Raw genomic sequence first — 25,193 nt, forward strand, 5'->3', positions numbered from 1 at the left:
CTATGGATCTTAGACATGGTGCTTCTCTAATAACTTGTGTAGGATGAACATTCCAGTGTGTAGGCAACAAAGCACTGGCAGAAAAATACATAGCCTACCTAAAAATTACATTTCCACCACATCACATTCATCATTAGTTGAAAACCATGACTGATGGGTCATTTAAAAAAGGCCAATCTTTGATTTCTAGGAAAAAATACATTTCTTTCAACTTTAATGGCATTAAAGTAACATTTAAAATCAGGGCCAATGCATTTGTTTGGAAGACAGTAAAGGAAGCAACAGTACCATTTGAAAAGGCTAATTTACATCACAATGCTACGTGTGGCTTGCATTGGAATCACTGGACCTTGTCGTGTCCTAAGGAAAAACATGATCATGCGTTAACAGATCCGTGGCCACCCGGAGGACTGGCAGCAGAAATCGAGGGCAGTGGTTCCCAATCTTTTTCGGTTACTGTACCACCAACTGAATTTTGCTCTGCCCAGACAACCCCTGAAGTACCCCCTCATGTGCATTTTACAGTAGGCCTATGGTCTCATGAGTCTTCTCAAGTACCCCCTGTGGATAGGCTAAGTACTCCCAGAGGTCCTAGTACCCCTCATTGGGAACCACGGATCTAGATAACAGAACCAGTTTGCGAATTGAGAGACATGGCCACAATATAGTGAAAAGATGATACATGAGAAAGCCTTTCAAAATGATACCAACATTCCTGGTCTGGTAGTTGGGGAACATCTCACCTTGACACATTTTCTGATCTTGAGAAAGACACCATGGATGTAAAGGCTTGGCAATTGCAAATAAATCATATCTTAAATATTTTTAAAGTGAAATCCCAATGGAAATGCACATGTAAAAAAAAAAAAAAAACATTTCAAATTACTTTACAAAATGGACAGTCATTGTTACCGCAGACCATCTTAACGGTTTGCATGGGTCCATGGGTCTTTAGCAAATTGTGCTCGACTACTAGCTTCAATAAAGAGCATATTAAGGCATTATTCCCATGGCATTTCCAGGGGTATTGTCAAAGGTTTAACTGAAGTAACCAAAACAATCTAAAACATTGATACAAAACTAACCTCAAATTCACATGATTGTAGAAAATACATTAAAAAATCTCAGTAATTCCCAGTTCTTAAGTCACCATCTCAATCTCTGCAGTGCTACATCAATGTCATCCTACTCTGGTTCAGAATGAATGACCCACCCACCCCAAGAACCATACTGGTTGTAGTTCCTCAAGTCATTGTTAAAATAAATTATAATTTAAAAACACTCGTTAAACTGCTCCATCATCAAGGCAAGAATCCTAACTTGAGATGTGCACGTAACTCAGACTTTCGTAAATCATGAATTGAGGTCTGCATAACAGTGCAACAATGTGGTATGTGCATTGATCTCAAGTTAGGGTTCGGACCTCCGGATATAAATACCATGCATAGTTTCCATTAGCCAAGGTTATCGGACCCATGAGAACTCTGGTGCTTCAGAAACTTCTGCAAGGAGGAAAAAGTCTCTGTACACTCAGTGCATTCGTACAGCACCTCTGCTGGACCAATTTTTTCACCATTCCCACCCTTGACATCGTCAATGTCCCCATGACCCACTAAATCCTTTACATTGTCTTGGTCAGAGTCCAGGTCTGGATTGGAGTCAGCAGTGGGAGATGCCCGTCCTTCCATGTCCATTTCCCCCCTTGACTGACTTGGGTGAATCTCAAGATGGCGTCCTAGAGCAGAAGAACTCCGGAAGCAACTTGGACAGTGAGGGCACTTAACTATTTCACTACCTGGTTCCCTTTTGTGGTACCGCAAATGCCGTTGGTACACACACAGCAACCCAAACTTTTTCCCACATTGGTCACACTTGTAGTTCCTCCGTACCTTAGGAGCAGCGGACACTTCTCCAGTAGATGTGGTTTGCTGATCTTCACCATTGTCACTGTCCAATTCTGCAACAACACTGTCTAAAGACTTCTTGGGTTTTATTTTAGATGACACATTCTGTTCCAACACATCAGAATTCAATTGGGAACCACCATCTGGTTTAGAATGCAATGCCAAGTACTTAAGACTTGGCTTCTTCTCTAATTCAGGTTTGTGATACATGGCTATATGCCTCCGGACATCACAGCGTTGTGGAAAATGTTTCCCACAGAGAACACAAGTGTGAAGAGTCCCCTTGTGGGATCTATTGTGCCGAGACAGACTACTTGAGTGACTAAATACACGGTGGCAGTGCTTGCATGGATGTAATTTTGTCCCAGAGCCTTTTTTATAAAGTGGGGGCCTTCCTCCCTTCCTTGCAGGTGCTTTTGTTACGATGCACTCAATGCGAGTATACCTTTGCCACTTTTTTACAACTCTTTGTGACTCTGAATCCTTATTTAACTTGTCAATTTCTTCCTGTGTTTGATGGGTAAGATGATGCTCCTTCAAGTCTGTTAACTGCTGGAAGCGATCTCCACACAAACCACAGCGGTATGGTCTGAAAGAGGATGGTGTTTTGGAATCAGATTTGCCATTGTGGGTCTTCACATCGACAGTTGCGTCACTGCTGTACTGTTTGGTCACATCGGTAGTAGGGGTGCCGCTGCTGTATTGTTTGGTCACATCGGTAGTAGGGGTGCCGCTGCTGTATTGTTTGGTCACATCGGTAGTAGGGGTGCCGCTGCTGTACTGTTTGGTCACATCGGTAGTAGGGGTGCCGCTGCTGTACTGTTTGGTCACATCGGTAGTAGGGGTGCCGCTGCTGTACTGTTTGGTCACATCGGTAGGGGTGCTGTCGCTGTACTCTATGGTATGTGATAGCTCATCTTTCTGAGACTGTTGCTCGATTTTGGATGAAGAGTTCACAGATAATGGTTTGTCTTTGGAATGACTGAGTAAGTGGCTCTGCATGTCGGAGAGCCAGAAAAAACACAGATTACACTTCTTACAGGGATATGTTTTCTGTATTATGTTCTCTTGACCATTGTCTGACTTCCCCATTTGTTTGAGCCCCAGCGATCCATGCTGCTCTTTTTGATGAGCATACAGGGTCTCTTGTTTCAGAAAGCGTTTTCCACACTGACCACAGCAGTAAAATATTTCATGGGCATGTTCTTGGAGATGTTCCCTTAGCCTCTCTTTATCTGTGAAGATCTTGCAACACAAGGTGCACTTATAACCTTGCTCTAAATTCCGATACTGTTGATGGTGTTGTAAACTCAGCTGGTTGTTAAACGATTTTCCACATGTTTCACATCGGTACTGTTTTAGAGGAGAGACACTGCGGCACTGGGAGTGAGATACTGTGTTAACGCGTAGATCAGTTTTGGCTGGCTTAGTTGTAAGTACAATGGTCTTTGAATTCTGATAAGGTGAAGGAGTTGAAGATGGCTGCTTGACAGAAGGGTTGTTTGATGGTCCAGATCTGTCAACCACTATGAAAGTTCCATTTTCATGGAGAGCATACTCACGGGGAACTTGAAACCCATTGGGTAAACTGTCAAGGGAAAACGAATCTGTTTGTTCATGAGTCCTGAGTCGTTCATGAACAGTAATGTGTTTAACCAAGTCAAGGTAGCGCCTGAAGCCATCCCCACATTCTGTGCAGATGAAGGCATCAACATCTGGTTCAGCGGAGCTTACGTAATCCATTAGGGTGTATTCAATTATCAAAGTTAAATGTTAAACATGGTTAGTTCCATTCTTCATGAGCACCTTGTTTTGTAGAACTCTTCCTTTGTCTGGTCAACAACTGAAAGAGAAAAAATAAGTTACTACTTTACCAAACATATGGTGTAGGTGCTGGTCCTGACTAACTATAACAGTTTTATTACAACACCATGAGTAGGAACAAAAATGATTGGATGCTACAAATTTCCAAGCCTCTCCTGCGCTGCAAAGCCTCTCCTATATCAGCTTTCAATTCTGTTAAAAAGGCTGACACCTTTTGAAACAAATTAATTCAGTCTCATTCAAATTAGATGGAGACAATTGACACCTGTATTGTCCAGATACTAGCTCCTCCTATTATCAAAACAGCCTAAAAAAGAGCAGCCAAACAGTTACCTTGATCGAAACCTTACTTTGCTTCCAATACCCTCAGGTCAACCATTTTGAGAAGCTTTCGCCACACCCAGTAAGGGTTGATGAGTGATCAAGTTTTATGTGACAGTAACTATCAAACACATTTCAGAGATGGGTAGGAAATGGACATGCTAATGATTAAAATTATGCTCTTTTTTAACCCAGTCTGATGCAAAACATGAAAGTCCACTTTTTGTAGTAAAAAAAACGTCATCCAACGGGTTTCCCCATGACAAAAGTGAATGGTACGCGCACCCTCAATCTTCTAAGCATTTAGACTCGTGCTTTACAGCGCCTTCAAGGCGGCTTTACAGTGAGGTATATGGGACACTTACAGCTTACACAGAGTAATAAAAAAAAAATCAGCAGGTCCATGACAACATTCGTGTCTCTTGAGTGTGGCAAATGTGCGCATCCATTTTGGCTGCATGTCACATCACTTCTATCGTTCACTTCGAGATATTTCCATTAGAGGTCGACCGATTAAATTAGAATGGCCGATTAATTAGGGCCGATTTCAAGTTTTCATAACAATCGGAAATTGGTATTTTTGGGCACCGTTTTAGCCCCAATTTTTTTTATACCTTTAGTCTTTATTTAACGAGGCAAGTCAGTGAACAAATTATTTTCAATAACAGCCTAGGAACAGTGGGTTAACTGCCTTGGTGGGTTAACTGCCAGAACGACAGATTTTCACCTTATCAACTCGGGGGATCTAATCTTGCAACCTTACAGTTTACTGGTCCAACGCTATAACTACCTGCATCTCATTGCACTCCACAAGGAGACTGACTGCCTGTTACGCGAATGCAGTAGAAGCCAAGGTAAGTTGCTAGCTAGCATAGCTAGCTAGCATTAAACTTAATCCCTAGGTATAACTACAAATGGTTGATGATATTACAAATGTATCTAGCGTGTCCTGCGTTGCATATAAATTGTTGCAGTGCGTATTTGAGAAAAAGGACTGTCGTTGCTCCAACGTGTACCTAACCATAAACATCAATGTCTTTTTTTAAATCAATACACAGAAGTATACACAGAAAGCAGGCCATATTAACCAGGTGAAATTGTGTCAGACTCAGGGTACATGCAACAGTTTGGGCTGCCTGGCTCATTGCGAACTAATTTGCCAGAATTGTATGTAATTATGACTTAACATTGAAGGTTGCGCAATGTAACAGCAATATTTAGACTTAGGGATGCCATCCGTTAGATAAAATACGGAACGGTTCCATATTTCACTGAAATAATAAACGTTTTGTTTTCAAAATTATAGTTTCCGGATTCAATCATATTAATGACCTAAGGCTCGTATTTCTGTGTGTTACTATGTTATAATTAAGTCTATGATTTGATAGAGCAATGGGCGATGGTAGGCAGCAGTAGGCTCGTAAGCATTAATTCAAAACGCACTTTAGTGCGTTTTGCCAGCAGCTCTTCGCAAGCACAGCGCTGTTTATGACTTCAAGCCTATCAGCCTAATGGCTGGTGTAACCGATGTGAAATGGCTGGCTAGTTAGCGGGGTGGGCACGAATATCGTTTCAAACGTCACTCGCTCTGGGACTTGGAGTGGTTGTTCCCCTTGCTCTGCATGGGTAGCACTGCTTCGAGGGTGGCTGTTGTCGATGTGTTCCTGGTTCGAGCCCAGGTAGGGATGAGGAGAGGGACGGAAGCTATACTGTTACACCGGCAATACTATAGTGCCTATAAGAACATCCAATAGTCAAAGGTATATGAAATACAAATGGTACAGAGAGAAAGTCCTATAAATACTATATTAACTACAACCTAAAACCTCTTACCTTGGAATATTGAAGTCTCATGTTAAAAGGAACCACCAACTTTCATATGTTCTCATGTTCTGAGCAAGGAACTTAAACGTTAGCTTTAACATGGCACATATTGCACTTTTACTTCTCCAACATTTTGTTTTTGCATTATTTAAACCAAATTGAACATGTTTCATTATTTATTTTAGGCTAAATTGATTTTATTTATGTATTATAGTAAGTTAAAATAAGTGTTCATTCAGTATTGTAATTATCATTATTGCAAATAAATAAATAACGGCTGATAATCAGTATCGGCGTTGAAAAATCATAGTCGGTCGACCTCTAATTTTCATAGACCATCTCTCACACTACATAGCTAGCAGTTTGGTGCCTGGCTGTTTTCCCAAAAAATATATTTGTTACATTGTTAAAGTTCCACAATTGGCCTAGCTAAACTATTAGAGTGGAGCACAGCAACATGCGGTTTCCAGACATTAGGCTACGTTAAAATGTCTGGGCTTTATTGCATACAAGTACAATCATTTTAGCTTAGTACCCGCTCTAGGAATAATGCAGATCATATTTTTACAGATGGAAGATGTTAGCAATGACAGATTACCAATGCATATATAGTAACTACTCTGAGGAAAATGCAGCTTCCCATAGGCCTATTTGTGTCTGAGACATATCCAAATTAGCTAACCAACTAAATTTCATAAAAATCACTTGACAAAAGTGAGGAGAACCATGGAGTACGTTTACATGCACACTAATAATTAGGGCTGTGACGATACCACTACTACAATATTTTTTCCATGGCAAAAATGAAGACACGAAGCAGACCAAACTCTTTGGTCCTTTAAAAACCTGATGTATGTGAAATATTGTGTGCTATAGCTTGGAAAATAAATAAATAAATAAATGTGACTCAATGACAACATAATCATGCTTGTTTCCAACACTAGGGCTGATTTCCTAAAGAAATTAAATATGCTTCGTGTGCGTTTCCTTGCCACGTTACTAATGAGTATTGCGATACTGGTATCATCCCGGAACTACTAATAACTTAATTTTAAACTGATTATGGTAATACTCAAGAGTTTTGCATTACTCATGTAAACACTTTCCTCTGATTATCTTAAATCAGCGTAAGGTCCTAAGCAAAACAAGCATAAACCGTTAAAACACCTAGTTCTTCATAGAATTTGACTTATTCTTGCATTTAATTATTTACCCTGAAGAGGGAGCTCTTTACATAACAATCGGAAATCGGTATTTTTGGGCACCGTTTTAGCCCCAATTTTTTTTAAACCATTAGTCTTTATTTAAACACTTTTAACTTGCCTTAATGCATTACAGCAAGACTGGACAATATCACCCAACGCAACTAAACCTGTCAGAGAGGAGAGTGAACTACTGTAAACCTACTGTTACTGCGTCTACGGTGAGTGCTGAATAGATAGAAGCTTGCCAGCTCAGTAAAGTGCCAAAATGCACACCGGCCATATACTGTTACTTGAAGTGCCATGGAAGGGTGTTGGGTATCGTGACAAACAATGGATGTAAAGCAAGTGCCGTTCTGAGAACGTTAAACTCTGGTAACCTCACAGACCTTTAGTGAAGCCCATGAAAACTGGTGTGTTATACAGTGCATTCGGAAAGTATTCAGACCTTGACTTTTTCTACATTTTCTTACGTTACAGCCTTATTCGAAAATGTCTTACGTTACTTTCCCCACCCAATCTACACACAATACCCCCTAAATACAAAGCAAAAACAAGTTTAGAAATGTTGGCAAATGTATTCAAAATAAACTGAAATATCACATTTACGTAAGTATTCAGACCCTTTACTCAGTACTTTGTTGAAGCAGCTTTGGCAGCGATTACAGCCCCGAGTCTTCTTGGGTATGATGCCTCAAGCGCGGCACACCGGTATTTGGGGATTTTTGCCTCAAGCCTGACTAGTCTCCCAGTCCCCACTGCTGAAAAACATCCCCAAAACATGCTGCCGCCACCACCACCACCACCACCACCACACTTCACCGTAGGGATGATGCCAGGTTTCCTCCAGACGTGACGCTTGGCATTCAGGCCAAATAGTTCAATCTTGGTTTCATCTGACCAGAGAATCTTGTTTCTCATGGTCTGAGAGTCCTTTAGGTGCCTTTATGCAAACTCCAAGCGGGCTGTCATGTGCCTTTTACTGAGGAGTGGCTTCCGTCTGGCCACTCTACCATGAAGGCCTGATTGGTGGAGTGCTGCAGAGATGAGAGAACCTTCCAGAAGGATAACCATCTCCAAGAGGAACTCGGGAGCTCTCTCAGTGACCATCGGGTTCTTGGCCACCTCCAATCAAGTTGTAGAAACATCAAGGATGATCAATGGAAACAGGATGCACTTGAGCTCAATTTTGAGTCACATAGTAAAGGGTCTGAATACTTATGTACGGTATCTGTTTTGTTTTAAATTTGCAAACACTTATAAAAACCTGTTTTCGCTTTGTCATTATGGGGTATTGTGTGTAGATTTATATTTCATTTTTATCCATTTTAGAATAAGGTTGTAACTAGAGGTCGACCGATTAATCGGAATGGCCGATTAATTAGGGCCAATTTCAAGTTTTCATAACAATCGGAAACAGGTATTTTTGGACGCCGATTTTTTTTACAACGTTATTTAACTAGGCAAGTCAGTTAAAAACACGTTCTTATTTTCAATGACGGCCTAGGAACGGTGGGTTAACTGCCTTGTTCAGGGGCAGAACAGATTTTTACCTTGTCAGCTCAGGGATTCAATCTTGCAACCTTACCGTTAACTAGTCCAACGCTCTAACCACCTGATTACATTGCACTCCACGAGGAGCATGCCTGTTATGCAAATGCAGTAAGAAGCCAAGGTAAGTTGCTAGCTAGCATTAAACTTATCTTGTAAAAAACATAAATCTTAATCACTAGTTATATGGTTGATGATATTACAAATGTATCTAGCGTGTCCTGTGTTGCATATAATCGGTGCAGTGCGTATTTGAGAAAAAGGACTGTCGTTGCTCCAACGTGTACCTAACCATAAACGTCAATGTCTTTTTTTAAATTAATACACAGAAGTATACACAGAAGTATATATTTTTAGCTAAAAGCAGGCCATATTAACCAGGTGAAATTGTGTCACTTCTCTTGCGTTTATTGCACACAGACTCAGGGTATATGCAACAGTTTGGGCTGCCTGGCCCATTGCGAACTAATTTGCCAGAATTTTACGTAATTATGACATAACATTGAAGGTTGTGCAATGTAACAGCAATATTTATACTTAGGGATGCCATCCATTAGATAAAATACGGAACAGTTCCATATTTCACTGAAATAATAAACGTTTTGTTTTCGAAATGATAGTTTCCGGATTCAACCATATTAATGACCTAAGGCTCGTATTTCTGTGTGTTACTATGTTATAATTAAGTCTATGATTTGATAGAGCAATCTGACTGAGCGATGGTAGGCACCAGCATTCATTCAAACAGCACTTTTGTGCGTTTTGCCAGCAGCTCTTCGCAATGCTTCAAGCATTGCGCTGTTTATGACTTCAAGCCTATCAACTCCCGAGATTAGGCTGGTGTAACCGATGTGAAATGGCTAGCTAGTTAGCAGGGTGCGCACTAATAGCGTTTCAAACATCACTCGCTCAGACTTGGAGTGGTTGTTCCCCTTGCTCTGCATGGGTAACGCTGCTTCGAGGGTGGCTGTTGTCTATGTGATCCTGGTTCGAGCCCAGGAAGCGGCGAGGAGAGGGACGGAAGCTATACTGTTACACTGGCAATATTAAAGTGCCTATAAGAACATCCAATGGTCAAAGGTATGTGAAATACAAATCGTATAGAGAGAAATAGTCCTATAATTCCTATAATAACTACATCCTAAAACTTCTTACCTGGGAATATTGAAGACTCATGTTAAAAGGAACCACCATCTTTCATGTTCTCATATTCTGAGCAAGGAACTTAAACGTTAGCTTTCTTACATGGCACATATTGCACTTTTACTTTCTTCTCCAACACTGTTTTTGCATTACTTAAACCAAATTGAACAGGTTTCATTATTTATTTGAGGCTAAATTTATTTTATTGATGCATTATATTATGTTAAAATAAGTGTTCATTCAGTATTGTTGTAATTGTCATTATTACAAATGAATAAAACAAATCGGCCGATTAATCGGTATTGGCTTTTTTTGGTCCTCCAATAATAGGTATCGCCGTTGAAAAATCGTAATCGGTCGACCTCTAGTTGTAACGTAACAAAATATGGAAAAGGGAAGGGGTCTGAAAACTTTCCGAATGCACTGTATTTAATCTTTGCGAAGGGTATTCCTCAAGCTCTGTCATTCAAATGTTTTCATAGGTACAAACGATATAGCATGTTACAAAGTAGCGTGTCGTAGCTAAGTTTTAATATATGGGCTGACACTTGTCAGAGACTGGTTCATATTCACGTTTCACCACCCCCATTTCCATGACGAGTGCTAGTCAGCTAACTAGCTGTGTGAGAGTACTTGACACTGTTCACTGAGGATTAGTGCCACCTGGTATCCTTGGGACATCCCTACGCTAAATCCTACCCATAACCCCTGACCTAACTCGAAACGTATCTGCTTATCTTAATCGGCGTACAGTCAAAATCCAAGTAAGCATGCACCAAATAAAACACTTGGTTTTCTGAGCAATCTTTCGATTTATTAGGACACGTAAACAGCTAACAAATCGGCTTTCCGGCTGTGTATTTGATCCGAATCAAATAGGCTTTGCAAACATGAACACTGTCACGCTGCTGGGACGTTTCTTTTTATTATCAATTTCTGCATTTATTTAAGTCCCATCAGGTAGCCTGATTTCAGTGTCCATGTAAACAGGATTTGAGAAATGTATTGTTTTAAAACAAACTATTATGTTAATCTGACTATCCACGATAATCGTAGTGTGTGCACGTAACCGTGCTCATTTAAGTTTCTCCTTTCAATTGACAACTACCAGAATTTAGTGTCTACAGCCCTACACTCAATGAAAACATATCTAAATAACAAAACATATAAAACTTGTCAAGTTTATTGTTTTCCAACTGGCTAGCATGATGCAGCTCAGTCTTCAGAGACACATTTTTTTGCTGCAATCTCTGCAGTTTATCCTCCTTTCCCTTGAATAAACACCCCCGCCACCAATAAAAGTTTTGGTTTTCTGGTGCTTACATTGAATGTTCTTTCCTAAAAAAAAAATTATGAAATCAGCTTTCTGAGGTACCCTTGTAGAGCTGTTTTAAACACAATCCATACAGATTTTTTTTTATTTTTATTCCAGCTATAATAATATAAATGTTGGCAGATATATTGGTTATCATGAACATTTACAAACTAAAAGCAGATCCAAACATCTCATATCGGTCAGGTTCTACCAAATAGCTAACTTTACAGTTCATGAGAACAGTTATGTAGTTTGTACAGTTATGAAAAATAAGTCAGTAACAGTTGAAAACGCTGATCATTTTTAAAAACATGTAATCAGCTAGCTAGCTATCCATACTCAAAAATACACTAGAAGTGTCCATTTTGAATAAGTTGCGTAGCTACATGAACTGTATTCTTATCTAAACGGGGTTAGATAGCTAGCTAGATACATTTCACAACCCTGTATGCCCAGATATATTTTTGTATATATGAAATAAGTTCACTAGATACCCTTATGACAGTCTGGCCAATGGCCACATAGTCAGTTAGCGATTCTCTGCATGTGTAGAGCCAGAGTTAAAGCATCGTGACAGCTGTCTTGATACCAACAAAATGTCGGGCTGCTGCTCGCCTCCAACTCTACAAAAGTTATTTAGCTAACTACGTTGTTAGAGAGAAAAAAAACAATGTATTTAAACGAAATGCGAACATGTGTGTGAAATGCATTGTATCTGGCTTGTAAGGAGACAAGCAGGTGACAACAGCAAGATAGCTAGCTCAATTCTTCGCTTTTGTTTGCGCAATGATGCCACCGCGACTACTACGTTAGCTAGCGTAGATTGCGCGAGGCCTATCTGACCGTCCATGAAGCTAGCTAGCAAGGTTAGGTATAACTTGTATCGGATCGAACTCTGGAATGTACTTACCACATTTCTAAAGTCCGATTAGGTTAGACTTTCTCTGCCCATTCTTTATATCGCTCCACTTATGTTACATTGTGAATCGTGTTATATCCACCCAGTTCCCCGCTAGTTAGCCCCATTTTTTCTATATAGTAATTATAAGAATCAGGGGAGGAGAAAGGGGCGGAGACCATCGGCTAGTCTTCTTCTTTTTCTTTGGTATTAAGGCGGTCCGCAAACAAATATTATAGGTGAATGCCGCCACCTGTATTGGCTGTGTATCACCCTTCTATTTTATAGTATGAATGTATTATCTTTGTGAAAAATTGCCCTACCAACTAACCCTGTACTCATTAAAACCTCACCACTATTCCACTACATTGGCCCTATCTGATCCTACATGGGGGCCAGCAGCCTGGGAGGACAGGACACTATCATTCAAAACATCTGTGACTCTTCTGCAGTAAAATCTTGTACACCTAAGTGCTTCTCATCAGCTGCCACCAGAACATCTATCCTCTTTAATTTACATTCCATTCCTGCGGTACAATTGACAACCATAGCCATGAATGCCCCAAAAAATCTACCTTACTGAAGCACATGTAATTCCTATCACTCTCTATTGGCCTCAGCCTACTCACATGGATCCATCTTCCTCTATTACTCTCTTCACAGCCTCAGCATATAACACCTGCACTACTCTGATGCTGGAAATCTCAAACTGCCTTTCTCTCACCGGGCACCTCTGATCTCCAGCACCATTGGTACCTCTACAGTTTACACACACAACTTTTTCCACCGATACTACAGATTCCTTTGTCTCATGTCCTCCTGCACTCTTTGCACATCGAGGAATCTCCCTCCTACACACTGCTGCCACATGACCATAAGCTTGACACCTAAAACACTGTAATGGATTTAGGACAAAAGCTAACACGGGATAACTGACACATCCAACCTCTGCATCAAAACTCAGAAGTACAGACAGTGTCTTCTTTGTTTCACCAGTTATCCACCGGGTCTGTGTCGCACCAAACAAATCTTCATCGCCAGTTGATCCACTTAATAGTTAACGCCACTCCAGTTATCACTCTTTTTAACGGTGCCCTGTTCCAGAGACGAAAACAAGTCACAGTTCTTGTACCCAGTCGTGTGGTGCGGATCGCACGCTCCCTCTAGAAGGCAGGAACGCAAAAAATGTGCACGATTCCACTGTGAGTCACTTAAACCGACCCAACATTCCCCAACCTCTTTACCACCCAACCTGACACCACATATTGATCTGCCAGAAGGCAAGGATCCATTCTCTCCAAAAATATCACTCCCACTGGGCCAGAATCTTCTTTGTCATAATCACAATGAGGATCAAACTTTACGCTCCTCACCGCACCTGCCACCGCAGTTAATTAATCCTCACACTGGTCAGATTCAATTTCCTTCTGTAGCTCTTCCAAAAGTTCTGTGTGATCCACCTTTCCATGTTCATTCAAAACATGTTCCACTTTTCTCCTTCTTTCCCTGACCGCCATATTCTCCTTCATCAGATCTTCCAGATGGCTTGTGCTTGTCCCCATTCCAAATTTACTCATAATACACTACTGTATATATACAAAAGTCTGTGGACACCCCTTGAAATGAGTAGATTCTGCTATTTCAGCCACACCCGTTGCTGGCAAGTATATTAAATCGAGCACACTGTCATGCAATCTCAATAGACAAACATTGGCAGTAGAATGGCCTTAGTGACTTTCAACATGGCACAATCATAGTATGCCACCTTTCCAACAAGTCAGTTTGTCAAATTTCTGCCCCTGTTAACTGTAAGTGCTGTTATTGTGAAGTTGAAACGTCTAGGAGCAACAACGGCTTAGCTGCGAAGTGGTAGGCCAAACAATCTCACAGAACGGGACTGCTGAGTGCTGAAGTGTAACGTGTAAACATTGTCTGTCCTCAGTTAAACACTCACTACAGACTTCTAAACTGGCTCTGGAAGCAACATCAGCACAATAACTGTTTGTCGGGAGCTTCATTAAATGTGTTTCCATGGCCGAAAATCTGCACACAAGCCTAATATCACCATGCGCAATGCCAAGCGTCGGCTGGAGTTGTGTAAAGCTCGCCACCATTGGACTCTGGAGCAGTAGCAATGCATTCTCTGCAGTGATGAATAACTCTTCCCCGTCTGGCAGTCCAATGGACAAATCTGGGCTGCCAGGAGAACGCTACCTGCCCGAATAGATAGTGCCAACTGTAAATTTTGGTGGTGGAGAAATAATGGTCTGGGGCTGTTTTTCATAGTTTGGGCTATGAGGGAAATCTTAATGCTACAGCATATAAAGACATTTTAGACGATTCTGTGCTTCCAACTTTGTGGCAACAGTTTGGGGAAGGCCCTTTCCTGTTTCAGCACAAAGCAAGGTCCATGCAGAAATGGTTTGTCGAGGTCGGTGTGGAAGAACAAAGACTGTCCGGCACAGAGCCCTGACCTCAACCACTTCAAACACCTTTGGGATGATTTGGAAACCAGGTCCAATCCCCAACATCAGTGCCCAATTTAACTAATGCTCTTGTGGCTGAAAGGAAAAAAGTCCCTGCAGCAATGTTTCAACATCTAGTGGAAAGCCTTCCCAGATGAGTGGAGGCTGTTATAGCAGGAAAGGGGGGACCAACTCCAAAATAATGCCCATGATTTTGGAATGAGATGTTCGACGAGCAGGTGTCCACATACTTTTGTAGTATATGTTCCACTTTTCTAAACGTTTTCCTGTCCGCCATCTTACCCCCACCTCATGACCACTCCATAAGCTATTATTTTACCAGTCTGTCTTGTAGACTCGTACACTCTGGCTGGGCTGACCACTATTCTATTCTATACATTGTTGCCAAAATATCAGTTATAGCCTTAACCCTACTGAAGCAGAAATATAGCTAGGTTGACTGAAGTTATAAAAACAGTCTACCTTGAAGGACACCATCATATTTTGCCTGTAGCAAGTTGAACTTCTACAAATGTGAAAGGATTAAAGAGTTGATAATGTCAAGTTAAATTCAGTTATGATTAAGGTGTTGATGATGTGGTGGTGGTGATGATGATGATGATCATCATCATGAAAACATTTACTGTTCTAAAGCTACAAATGCACGAAGTTCAATTGGCCTAGAAATGGTTGGAAAAAAAGGTTTAACCCCAGTTGAAATGAGAGGGGGAATCAAATTGTTAATTGCTTCCTCCATCATTGATCTAATACCATTGGACAGGTCAAAGCAATACAGTATGAATTGATATACAATATGTAAATTAAAAAACATGTCAGGGATAATCCTAAATAGATAGGGAGGGATTTTTGACACAAGGCGGAAGATTTATTTTCAAAATTACATTTCCATTTAATCTAACTGTGACAGAGCTTTGCTGCCACCATGTGGCAGAGACGGTCATGCCTTCAGGAGATTTCTGGAAAATAGAAATGAATAAGTAGTCATCTATTCAACCATTTAATAACATCATACATACATAAAAAGGTATACAAATACAAACATATACATCAAAATATTAAGGATAAACAACATTCCTTCAATAATAAACTATACAAGTTTAAACCACAGATAATAGTCACCTTGTTAAATATTAGCCAATTTTTTTTACAAAAACAAGCATGTACAAAAAGTGGCTTTGAACGAAAAGATAGACAATTTATATATTCAGCTTGAACAATGACATGTGTGTATCATACAAATTATTCTGATCTTATCTAGTATTCCCTATTAACAGTCTACCCCACTTTCAACATTCTCAATAGTAACTGTATCGCTCATACAAAAACAGTGCTGAAATGTGTCCACAGAACCCATCATTTTCTGAGTCACAAAAGATTATTGAAATCAAACTTTTTGATTTGAATTCAGTCCTGGAGATTTACCTTGTTAAATCTGAGTACATGCTCAGCGTTCAAATTCTTAAATCCTGCCTTAAACTTTCCCTTAAACTAAGTGTCAAGCTGTTTGAAAACTTTATTGAATTACCTTGATGACAAGGTCCTTCTAATGTTTGTATTTTCTTTGCTTTAAAGGATGTCAATCATGTTATCGTAAAGCCAAAGTCAAATTTCCAGATTATGTGGTCAATAACGTTTTTCTCATTATAATATAAGACCCTATACCTCAGCATCAGAATAGGACTTCTCCTTGCTACGGCTTGTGAGTCCAGAGTTTGTGTAGGTGTGGTTGGACCTTGACACTTCCTCGGTGAAGGCACTCTCCAGAACCGTCAGAACGGACTTGCGCAGCTTCTCCTTGAAGTCCTGGCCCATGAACACGTACAGCAGGGGGTTCAGACAGCTGTTGAGGAAGGCCAGGCTGGTGGCTATGGGGACCCCGATGGTGGTGACGTGGTCTAACGTGTAGCTGAACTCAGCCGCCGCGTTGTTCACCATCTCGATCAGGGCCATGATGTGGTAGGGGGCCCAGCACAGGAAGAAAGCTGTGATGACTGCAGCGATGATCTTGAATGGCCTCCCGGAGTGGCTGGCCAGGTTGCGGTTCCTCTTGAGCCGGTGGATGATGATGGCGTAGCAAGTGACGATGATGGCGAAGGGCACCACGAAGCCCAGCAGGAAGCGGGTTACGATCATGGCCTGATGGCGGAACACTCGCAGCTCTGCCACCTCCTTTGTGTCATAGTCATCGGAGAAAGCAAAGTTGTTGAAGCAGTTGAGGATTTCTTCGTTCTTGTAGGATGCCCCGATGTCCCGGAAGACAAAGTAGGGGGAGCTGAGGACCAGGGCCCACAGCCAGACACCCAGACTGATACAGGATGCCTTGCGTATGTTCCGATGGTTCTGGGCCCAGACAGGGCGCACCACGGACACACACCTGTCCATGCTGATGACCACCAGGATGTAGACGCTGGCGAACATGTTGAGGAAGCTGATCGTGGAGTTGAGCTTGCACATGAACTTGCCGAAGGGCCAGTGAAAGTCCATGGCTGTGTAGGTCACACTCAGAGGCAGGAATGCTGTGAAAAGGAAGTCGGCCACAGCCAGGTTGAGGAACCACACCGTGTTGACCGTCTTCTTCATCTTAAATCCCGTCACCCAGATGACAAGTCCATTTCCCAGAACCCCCAGCACGAAGGCCAGGCAGTAAACGATGAGGGACATGAAGTTGAGGGACTGCCGGAGCTCTGCGTGCTCGTCAGGGTAGTCCTCATAGTCGTCTGTCGAGTTGCCTGGCGATGAGTCGTTGTGAGACAGCTCTGTCCAGATCTCAGGATACAAAGGAGTTGTGGTTAAGGCCATCATTGTGTTTGAGAACCTGAGAGGGTAAAGAAAAAAATGTTTCATTTTCAGAGAAGATGACAGTTTGATAATATGCAGTAAATTAATGATGTGCAAAGTTGTCTAATCTGCATAAACCATTTAATATTTTCATATTTAGTATGTTGTTCAATTCTTAGGATATATGACCTTCACCACTCTTCAGGCATGCTGCCTTGCTGTTCTTATTTACATCCCCTAGAGTTCACTGACACACTTCAAATGTGCTGAGAATCATGAATTTAGCAACAAATGTGTTAATTAAGGTATATCTCCTTAACTTGCCCTCACAAGCCACAAAGATAGAACATTTTGGAAACCCCAAGATCATTATAAAACTGGAGAATGTGCACTCTATAATTCGTTTTTTGGGGGGAGTAATTAAGGAAAAGGATTTGTTCAGAGTTTCACAGTCTTGTATATCTTGTATACTATGGAATATAACTATGGAATGAGGAAGGAAGGTTTTTCATATAGAATGAAAAAGAAAATGTGATTCAGTTGATATTTCTCATCTAGTTGGATAATGAGTAATATGCCTATAAAATGCACTGCTTAAGTTACCTATTTATCATGTACGAGTCATTTATTGATTTAGTATTGCTTATTAAAATTTGTTAGGAATTATGGATTCATTCAGTTATTTTTATTACAAATTATTAATAAGTTAATGTTACCCTCAACTGGTATATCATAACCATAAGACATAAGCTACACATACAAATGATATGAATGTAACTGTTGCTCGGGTTGGCTATTTATTTGCAAAGTTTTAAAACGGATGGTACCGAATTTCTATTGTTTTATTCGTTCATCAACTGTTGACGTAGAAGCCTACAAATACCAATGTAATATGATTACTCCAATGAATGGTGAAAAATGTTATAGACATACCTTGAATAACGTGTATATTCCAATCAGAACAGGCGAACGGAGTTGTCTCTTCAGCTTGAAGGACGTTGTCTGGAACGAAACCGGTACGACTACACTGATGTAGTCAGGAGCGCAGACTGTGTAGTATCTTGAAGTGTGACGTCAGTTCTTCATATGTTCAGCTGGAAGACACAGTTGTAACAGGCACTTCACATGAGATGCTTTTCATTGGAAAATATCCACATTCTGTGCAAGAAACACAAAATTCAACACGTAACAAATATACATTTTTAAACAATGTTTGTTGGCTAAGTGTTTGTGTGTAGTACAACGCATTGCTTACCCACAATGACAAAATTAATTGAACTGTTATGACACAGGCATCAAGCTATATAGCCTGACTACACAGTTCTCAAAATTAGAATAATTCTGAATCAATGGAATTGCTACCTAGCAGCGACAGTGGTGTCCACGTTTAAAAACCGTGCGTATCATTTTCTCATTATGGAGAAGGCTAGTGACGCTATACGACAGTCATCACCGCCACAACTTCTGTGACATTCATGATGACTCGTCAACGTTGACAGAAGCCGCGTTCACATGCTATTCGGAACCAGGAAACTCGGAAAAGTCTGATTCGTTGAACACTGCACGTGTATAACTACAACTGTATAGCAAGTCGTACGTTTCAAAGTGTCCTAGTTCCGAATAGCACATGAACGCAGCGCAAAAGCAAGGAACATCTGCTTTTCCCTGTGGTGGAGGAGAGGTAGCAAAATGTGATTTGGAATCTGTAACCAGAGGAAGTTCTGCCATTTCCTTTGAGGGTAGAAATGGTCTTTATATAGCTAAGTGACTATGCTGCAATATTTCCTCATTAACTACAATCTATCCACTTATTATTATTGAAAGCCAAATCGGTGTTTGTATGGGTAGGGTACATTGAAACTTGAATAGCCTATTGGGAGTATCCATATATTTGTTGGTGATTTTAAGCATAGTTTGTAGAGATGTTTTAGGTTGCAATTAGTCCTAGCAACAATATATACTGAGTATACCAAACATTAGGAACACCTTCCTAATATTGAGTTGCATAAATTGTCGGGGCATGGACTCTACAAGGTGTTGAAAGTGTTCCCGCAAAGGCGGAGGTGTTGCTAACATTTACGATAGCAAATTTCAATTTACAAAAAAAAAAAATGACGTTTTCGTCTTTTGAGCTTCTAGTCATGAAATCTATGCAGCCTACTCAATCACTTTTTATAGCTACTGTTTACATGCCTCCTGGGCCATATACAGCGTTCCTCACTGAGTTCCCTGAATTCCTATCGGACCTTGTAGTCATAGCGGATAATATTCTAATCTTTGGTGACTTTAATATTCACATGGAAAAGTCCACAGACCCACTCCAAAAGGCTTTCGGAGCCATCATCGACTCAGTGGGTTTTGTCCAACATGTCTCTGGACCCACTCACTGTCACAGTCATACGCTGGACCTAGTTTTGTCCCATGGAATAAATGTTGTGGATCTTAATGTTTTTCCTCATAATCCTGGACTATCGGACCACCATTTTATTACGTTTGCAATTGCAACAAATAATCTGCTCAGACCCCAACCAAGGATCATCAAAAGTCGTGCTATAAATTCACAGACAACACAAAGATTCCTTGATGTCCTTCCAGATTCCCTCTGTCTACCCAAGGACGCCAGAGGACAAAAATCAGTTAACCACTTAACTGAGGAACTCAACTTAACCTTGCGCAATACCCTAGATGCAGTTGCACCCCTAAAAACTAAAAACATTTCTCATAAGAAACTAGCTCCCTGGTACACAGAAAATACCCGAGCTCTGAAGCAAGCTTCCAGAAAATTGGAACGGAAATGGCGCCACACCAAACTGGAAGTCTTCCGACTAGCTTGGAAAGACAGTACTGTGCAGTACCGAAGAGCCCTTACTGCTGCTCGATCATCCTATTTTTCTAACTTAATTGAGGAAAATAAGAACAATCCGAAATTCCTTTTTGATACTGTCGCAAAGCTAACTAAAAAGCAGCATTCCCCAAGAGAGGATGACTTTCACTTTAGCAGTGATAAATTCATGAACTTCTTTGAGGAAAAGATTATGATTATTAGAAAGCAAATTACGGACTCCTCCTTAAATCTGCGTATTCCTTCAAAGCTCAGTTGTCCTGAGTCTGCACAACTCTGCCAGGACCTAGGATCAAGAGAGACGCTCAAGTGTTTTAGTACTATATCTCTTGACACAATGATGAAAATAATCATGGCCTCTAAACCTTCAAGCTGCATACTGGACCCTATTCCAACTAAACTACTGAAAGAGCTGCTTCCTGTGCTTGGCCCTCCTATGTTGAACATAATAAACGGCTCTCTATCCACCGGATGTGTACCAAACTCACTAAAAGTGGCAGTAATAAAGCCTCTCTTGAAAAAGCCAAACCTTGACCCAGAAAATATAAAAAACTATCGGCCTATATCGAATCTTCCATTCCTCTCAAAAATTTTAGAAAAGGCTGTTGCGCAACAACTCACTGCCTTCCTGAAGACAAACAATGTATACGAAATGCTTCAGTCTGGTTTTAGACCCCATCATAGCACTGAGACGGCACTTGTGAAGGTGGTAAATGACATTTTAATGGCATCGGACCGAGGCTCTGCATCTGTCCTCGTGCTCCTAGACCTTAGTGCTGCTTTTGATACCATCGATCACCACATTCTTTTGGAGAGATTGGAAACCCAAATTGGTCTACACGGACAAGTTCTGGCCTGGTTTAGATCTTATCTGTCGGAAAGATATCAGTTTGTCTCTGTGAATGGTTTGTCCTCTGACAAATCAACTGTAAATTTCGGTGTTCCTCAAGGTTCCGTTTTAGGACCACTATTGTTTTCACTATATATTTTACCTCTTGGGGATGTCATTCGAAAACATAATGTTAACTTTCACTGCTATGCGGATGACACACAGCTGTACATTTCAATTAAACATGGTGAAGCCCCAAAATTGCCCTTGCTAGAAGAATGTGTTTCAGACATAAGGAAGTGGATGGCTGCAAACTTTCTACTTTTAAACTCGGACAAAACAGAGATGCTTGTTCTAGGTCCCAAGAAACAAAGAGATATTCTGTTGAATCTGACAATTAATCTTAATGGTTGTACAGTCGTCTCAAATAAAACTGTGAAGGACCTCGGCGTTACTCTGGACCCTGATCTCTCTTTTGAAGAACATATCAAGACCATTTCAAGGACAGCTTTTTTCCATCTACGTAACATTGCAAAAATCAGAAACTTTCTGTCCAAAAATGATGCAGAAAAATTAATCCATGCTTTTGTCACTTCCAGGTTAGACTACTGCAATGCTCTACTTTCCGGCTACCCAGATAAAGCACTAAATAAACTTCAGTTAGTGCTAAATACGGCTGCTAGAATCCTGACTAGAACCAAAAAATTTGATCATATTACTCCAGTGCTAGCCTCTCTACACTGGCTTCCTGTCAAAGCAAGGGCTGATTTCAAGGTTTTACTGCTAACCTACAAAGCATTACATGGGCTTGCTCCTACCTATCTCTCTGATTTGGTCCTGCCGTACATACCTACACGTACGCTACGGTCACAAGACGCAGGCCTCCTAATTGTCCCTAGAATTTTTAAGCAAACAGCTGGAGGCAGGGCTTTCTCCTATAGAGCTCCATTTTTATGGAACGGTCTGCCTACCCATGTCAGAGACGCAAACTCGGTCTCAACCTTTAAGTCTCTACTGAAGACTCATCTCTTCAGTGGGTCATATGATTGAGTGTAGTCTGGCCCAGGAGTGGGAGGGTGAACGGAAAGGCTCTGGAGCAACGAACCGCCCTTGCTGTCTCTGCCTGGCCGGTTCCCCTCTTTCCACTGGGATTCTCTGCCTCTAACCCTATTCAGGGGCTGAGTCACTGGCTTTACTGGGGCTCTCTCATGCCGTCCCTGGAGGGGGTGCGTCACCTGAGTGGGCTGAGTCACTGATGTGGTCATCCTGTCTGGGTTGGCGCCCCCCCCCCCCCCCCCCCCCCCTTGGGTTGTGCCGTGGCGGAGGTCTTTGTGGGCTATACTCAGCCTTGTCTCAGGATGGTAAGTTGGTGGTTGAAGATATCCCTCTAGTGTTGTGGGGGCTGTGCTTTGGCAAAGTGGGTGGGGTTATATCCTTCCTGTTTGGCCCTGTCCGGGGGTGTCCTCGGATGGGGCCACAGTGTCTCCTGACCCCTCCTGTCTCAGCCTCCAGTATTTATGCTGCAGTAGTTTATGTGTTGGGGGGCTAGGGTCAGTTTGTTATATCTGGAGTACTTCTCCTGTCCTATTCGGTGTCCTGTGTGAATCTAAGTGTGCGTTCTCTAATTCTCTCCTTCTCTCTTTCTCTCTCTCGGAGGACCTGAGCCCTAGGACCATGCCCCAGGACTACCTGACATTATGACTCCTTGCTGTCCCCAGTCCACCTGGCTGTGCTGCTGCTCCAGTTTCAACTGTTCTGCCTTATTATTATTCGACCATGCTGGTCATTTATGAACATTTGAACATCTTGGCCATGTTCTGTTATAATCTCCACCCGGCACAGCCAGAAGAGGACTGGCCACCCCACATAGCCTGGTTCCTCTCTAGGTTTCTTCCTAGGTTTTGGCCTTTCTAGGGAGTTTTTCCTAGCCACCGTGCTTCTACACCTGCATTGCTTGCTGTTTGGGGTTTTAGGCTGGGTTTCTGTACAGCACTTTGAGATATCAGCTGATGTACGAAGGGCTATATAAATAAATGTAATTTGATTTGATTTGTGAAAACCCAGTAGCGTTGTAGTCCTTGACACAAACCAGTGTGCCAAACCAGTGCGCCTACCATACCCCATTCAAAAGCACTTAAATATTTTGTCTTTCCCATTCATCATCTGAATGGCACACATACACAGTCCATGTCTCAATTGTTTCAAGGCTTAAAATACATTTTTTTTGTTTTTACCTGTCTCCTTTCATTCATCTACACTGATTGAAGTGGATTTAACAAGTGGCATCAATAAGGGATCATAGCTTTCACCTGAATTCACCTGGTCAGTCTATGTCGTGGAAAGAGCAGGTGTTCTTAACGTTTTGTACACTCAGTGTAGCTCTAAGTGAGTGAACTAGCCTATGTTCTGTTGCTGCCTGGCCAGGTGTCCAGGAATAATGTCATGCATCTTGATGCATAAGCCTGTTACCATTTATGTGGTTTTGTATGGCAATGACAACAGTATTTAGAACAGATGGCTAAAGCCCTACAGACCTTGAGCCAGACTACCTATAAAGGCCACCAACTTCTAAACCCATCCCTGAAAAGGGTGGCTGTGGCCTGCATGACTGTAATGGGTTTCGCTCTTTGTGGGGTGAGCTCATGTTTGCTTGAGGTTCAGTGTAATAACTCTGTGTTGACTGTTTGAATCAACATCTGGACATATACATGTGTTTATGTCCCTCTCTGCACTGCCGAGCATGTGACAAGCAACTCACAGCATCTGTCAGTAATTTGGTGTGCCCACCACAGCTCTCTCAAATGGCAGGTTACTCCCTCCATTGCTGTGTCCACTGAGTCCTGAGCTGGACATTATGAGCATAATGTTGCTTCTGCATTTTAGAAATAAAACCATAAGCTCTGGTGACACAGACTAAGCCTGTTGTCTGGATCCATCACAACATGGCCATACTTTATGTAGTCTTTGTTTTTAATGTGTATATTTGCTAAATATATAGTGCTACATTCAGGCACAATTACCAAGAAACTCTAGTATCAAGTTGACCCCATTCTCAGCATTTACTCAGTAACTGTCAAGGGCCTGTTTAACTGTCAAGGGCCTGTTTAACTGTCAAGGGCCTGTTTTACTGTTTTACATACACATATAATCTATTGTGTCACATACAATAATACAGATGTGTGATATAAAATATAATGGGACTAAGAGTTTATGCAAACAACACCTCTTTTATCGTTACTTGGATTTTGAACATCCAGACTTACGTACGTCATACACAGCTTATTTTATCTCAGTTGCTTGGTGAGATGAGTGAATTACACAAGTGCACTAAAAGCTACATTTCATTCACCTTTTCCTGATTAGTGTGGACTTTGTGGTGTTTTATAACGTTTGCAGAATATTGCTTCTGCTGAACTTTTGACACTTTCTTTAGCAGTTTTGCATAAAGGATGTCTGCTCTTAAATTTACAAAAGTGACCTACCAGCAGCCATTCATTGACAGGAACCTTCATGAACTACTACTTCTATGGTCAAATTTGATGTTTTCATTGACCATCACAGCATATTACACTCACTTACATCCTGAAGAAAGATGGCGCCGTATTGGATGGCAGCTGTTTTGCAACCTCCGACCCAACTTAGCTTTTTTTGTGATTATTTTGTTGTTTATTTTTACTTTATTTTCAATAAATGTATCCTCTATTACTTCTTACAACCGACAATAACTTTTGAACATCAGATCGGCAGTTACTTACTGTCACGCCCTGACCTTAGATATCTGTTTTCTTTATATTTTGGTTAGGTCAGGGTGTGACTAGGGTGGGTACTCTAGTTTTTGTGTTGTCTAGGATTTTTGTATGTCTAGGGTTGTTGTAGGTCTAGGGGTTTTTGTATTTCTATGTTGGCCTGATATGGTTCTCAATCAGAGACAGCTGTTTATCGTTGTCTCTGATTGGGGATCATATTTAGGTAGCCATTTCCCTTTTGTGTTTTGTGGGATCTTGTCTATGTGTAGTTGCCTGTCAGCACTCGTTTGTATAGCTTCACGGTTTGTTTTGTTTTGTTATTTTGTTTTTTCGTTCAGTGTTTCATTCTTGAAATAAATAAAAATGTACACATACCATGCGCCTTGGTCCGATCCTAAAAACGAACATGACACTTACCCCTGGGCTCTCTCTGTAATTCCAATCCAATTTTCGAGCTACCCAAGAGGAAACATCGGCATTGCAGAGGGAAGGGGGCCGGGGGGGGGGGGGGGATATGCTACCAACGGGAC

General features: G+C 41.3%; 2 protein-coding genes across 2 annotated transcripts; both read right to left on the bottom strand.

The window, feature by feature from the left end:
* Positions 1-197: 197 nt before the first annotated feature.
* On the bottom strand, positions 198-12,134 carry LOC110510492 (uncharacterized). The gene is made up of 2 exons (XM_021591865.3): positions 11,995-12,134; positions 198-3,747 (listed from the first exon to the last, which is right to left on the bottom strand). The coding sequence occupies exon 2, from the start codon at positions 3,645-3,647 to the stop codon at positions 1,455-1,457; it is 2,193 nt and encodes a 730-aa protein (XP_021447540.2). The 5' UTR covers positions 3,648-3,747; positions 11,995-12,134; the 3' UTR covers positions 198-1,454.
* Positions 12,135-15,452: 3,318 nt separating this feature from the next.
* On the bottom strand, positions 15,453-18,853 carry fpr1 (formyl peptide receptor 1). Its single transcript, XM_021591959.3, has 3 exons — positions 18,502-18,853; positions 18,180-18,340; positions 15,453-17,283 (listed from the first exon to the last, which is right to left on the bottom strand). The coding sequence occupies exon 3, from the start codon at positions 17,268-17,270 to the stop codon at positions 16,125-16,127; it is 1,146 nt and encodes a 381-aa protein (XP_021447634.1). The 5' UTR covers positions 17,271-17,283; positions 18,180-18,340; positions 18,502-18,853; the 3' UTR covers positions 15,453-16,124.
* Between the last annotated feature and the right edge of the window lie 6,340 nt (positions 18,854-25,193).

This window comes from Oncorhynchus mykiss, chromosome 3 (assembly GCF_057628025.1).
Source record: "Oncorhynchus mykiss isolate SJ-2025 chromosome 3, ASM5762802v1, whole genome shotgun sequence".
NCBI classification, from domain to species: domain Eukaryota; kingdom Metazoa; phylum Chordata; class Actinopteri; order Salmoniformes; family Salmonidae; genus Oncorhynchus; species Oncorhynchus mykiss.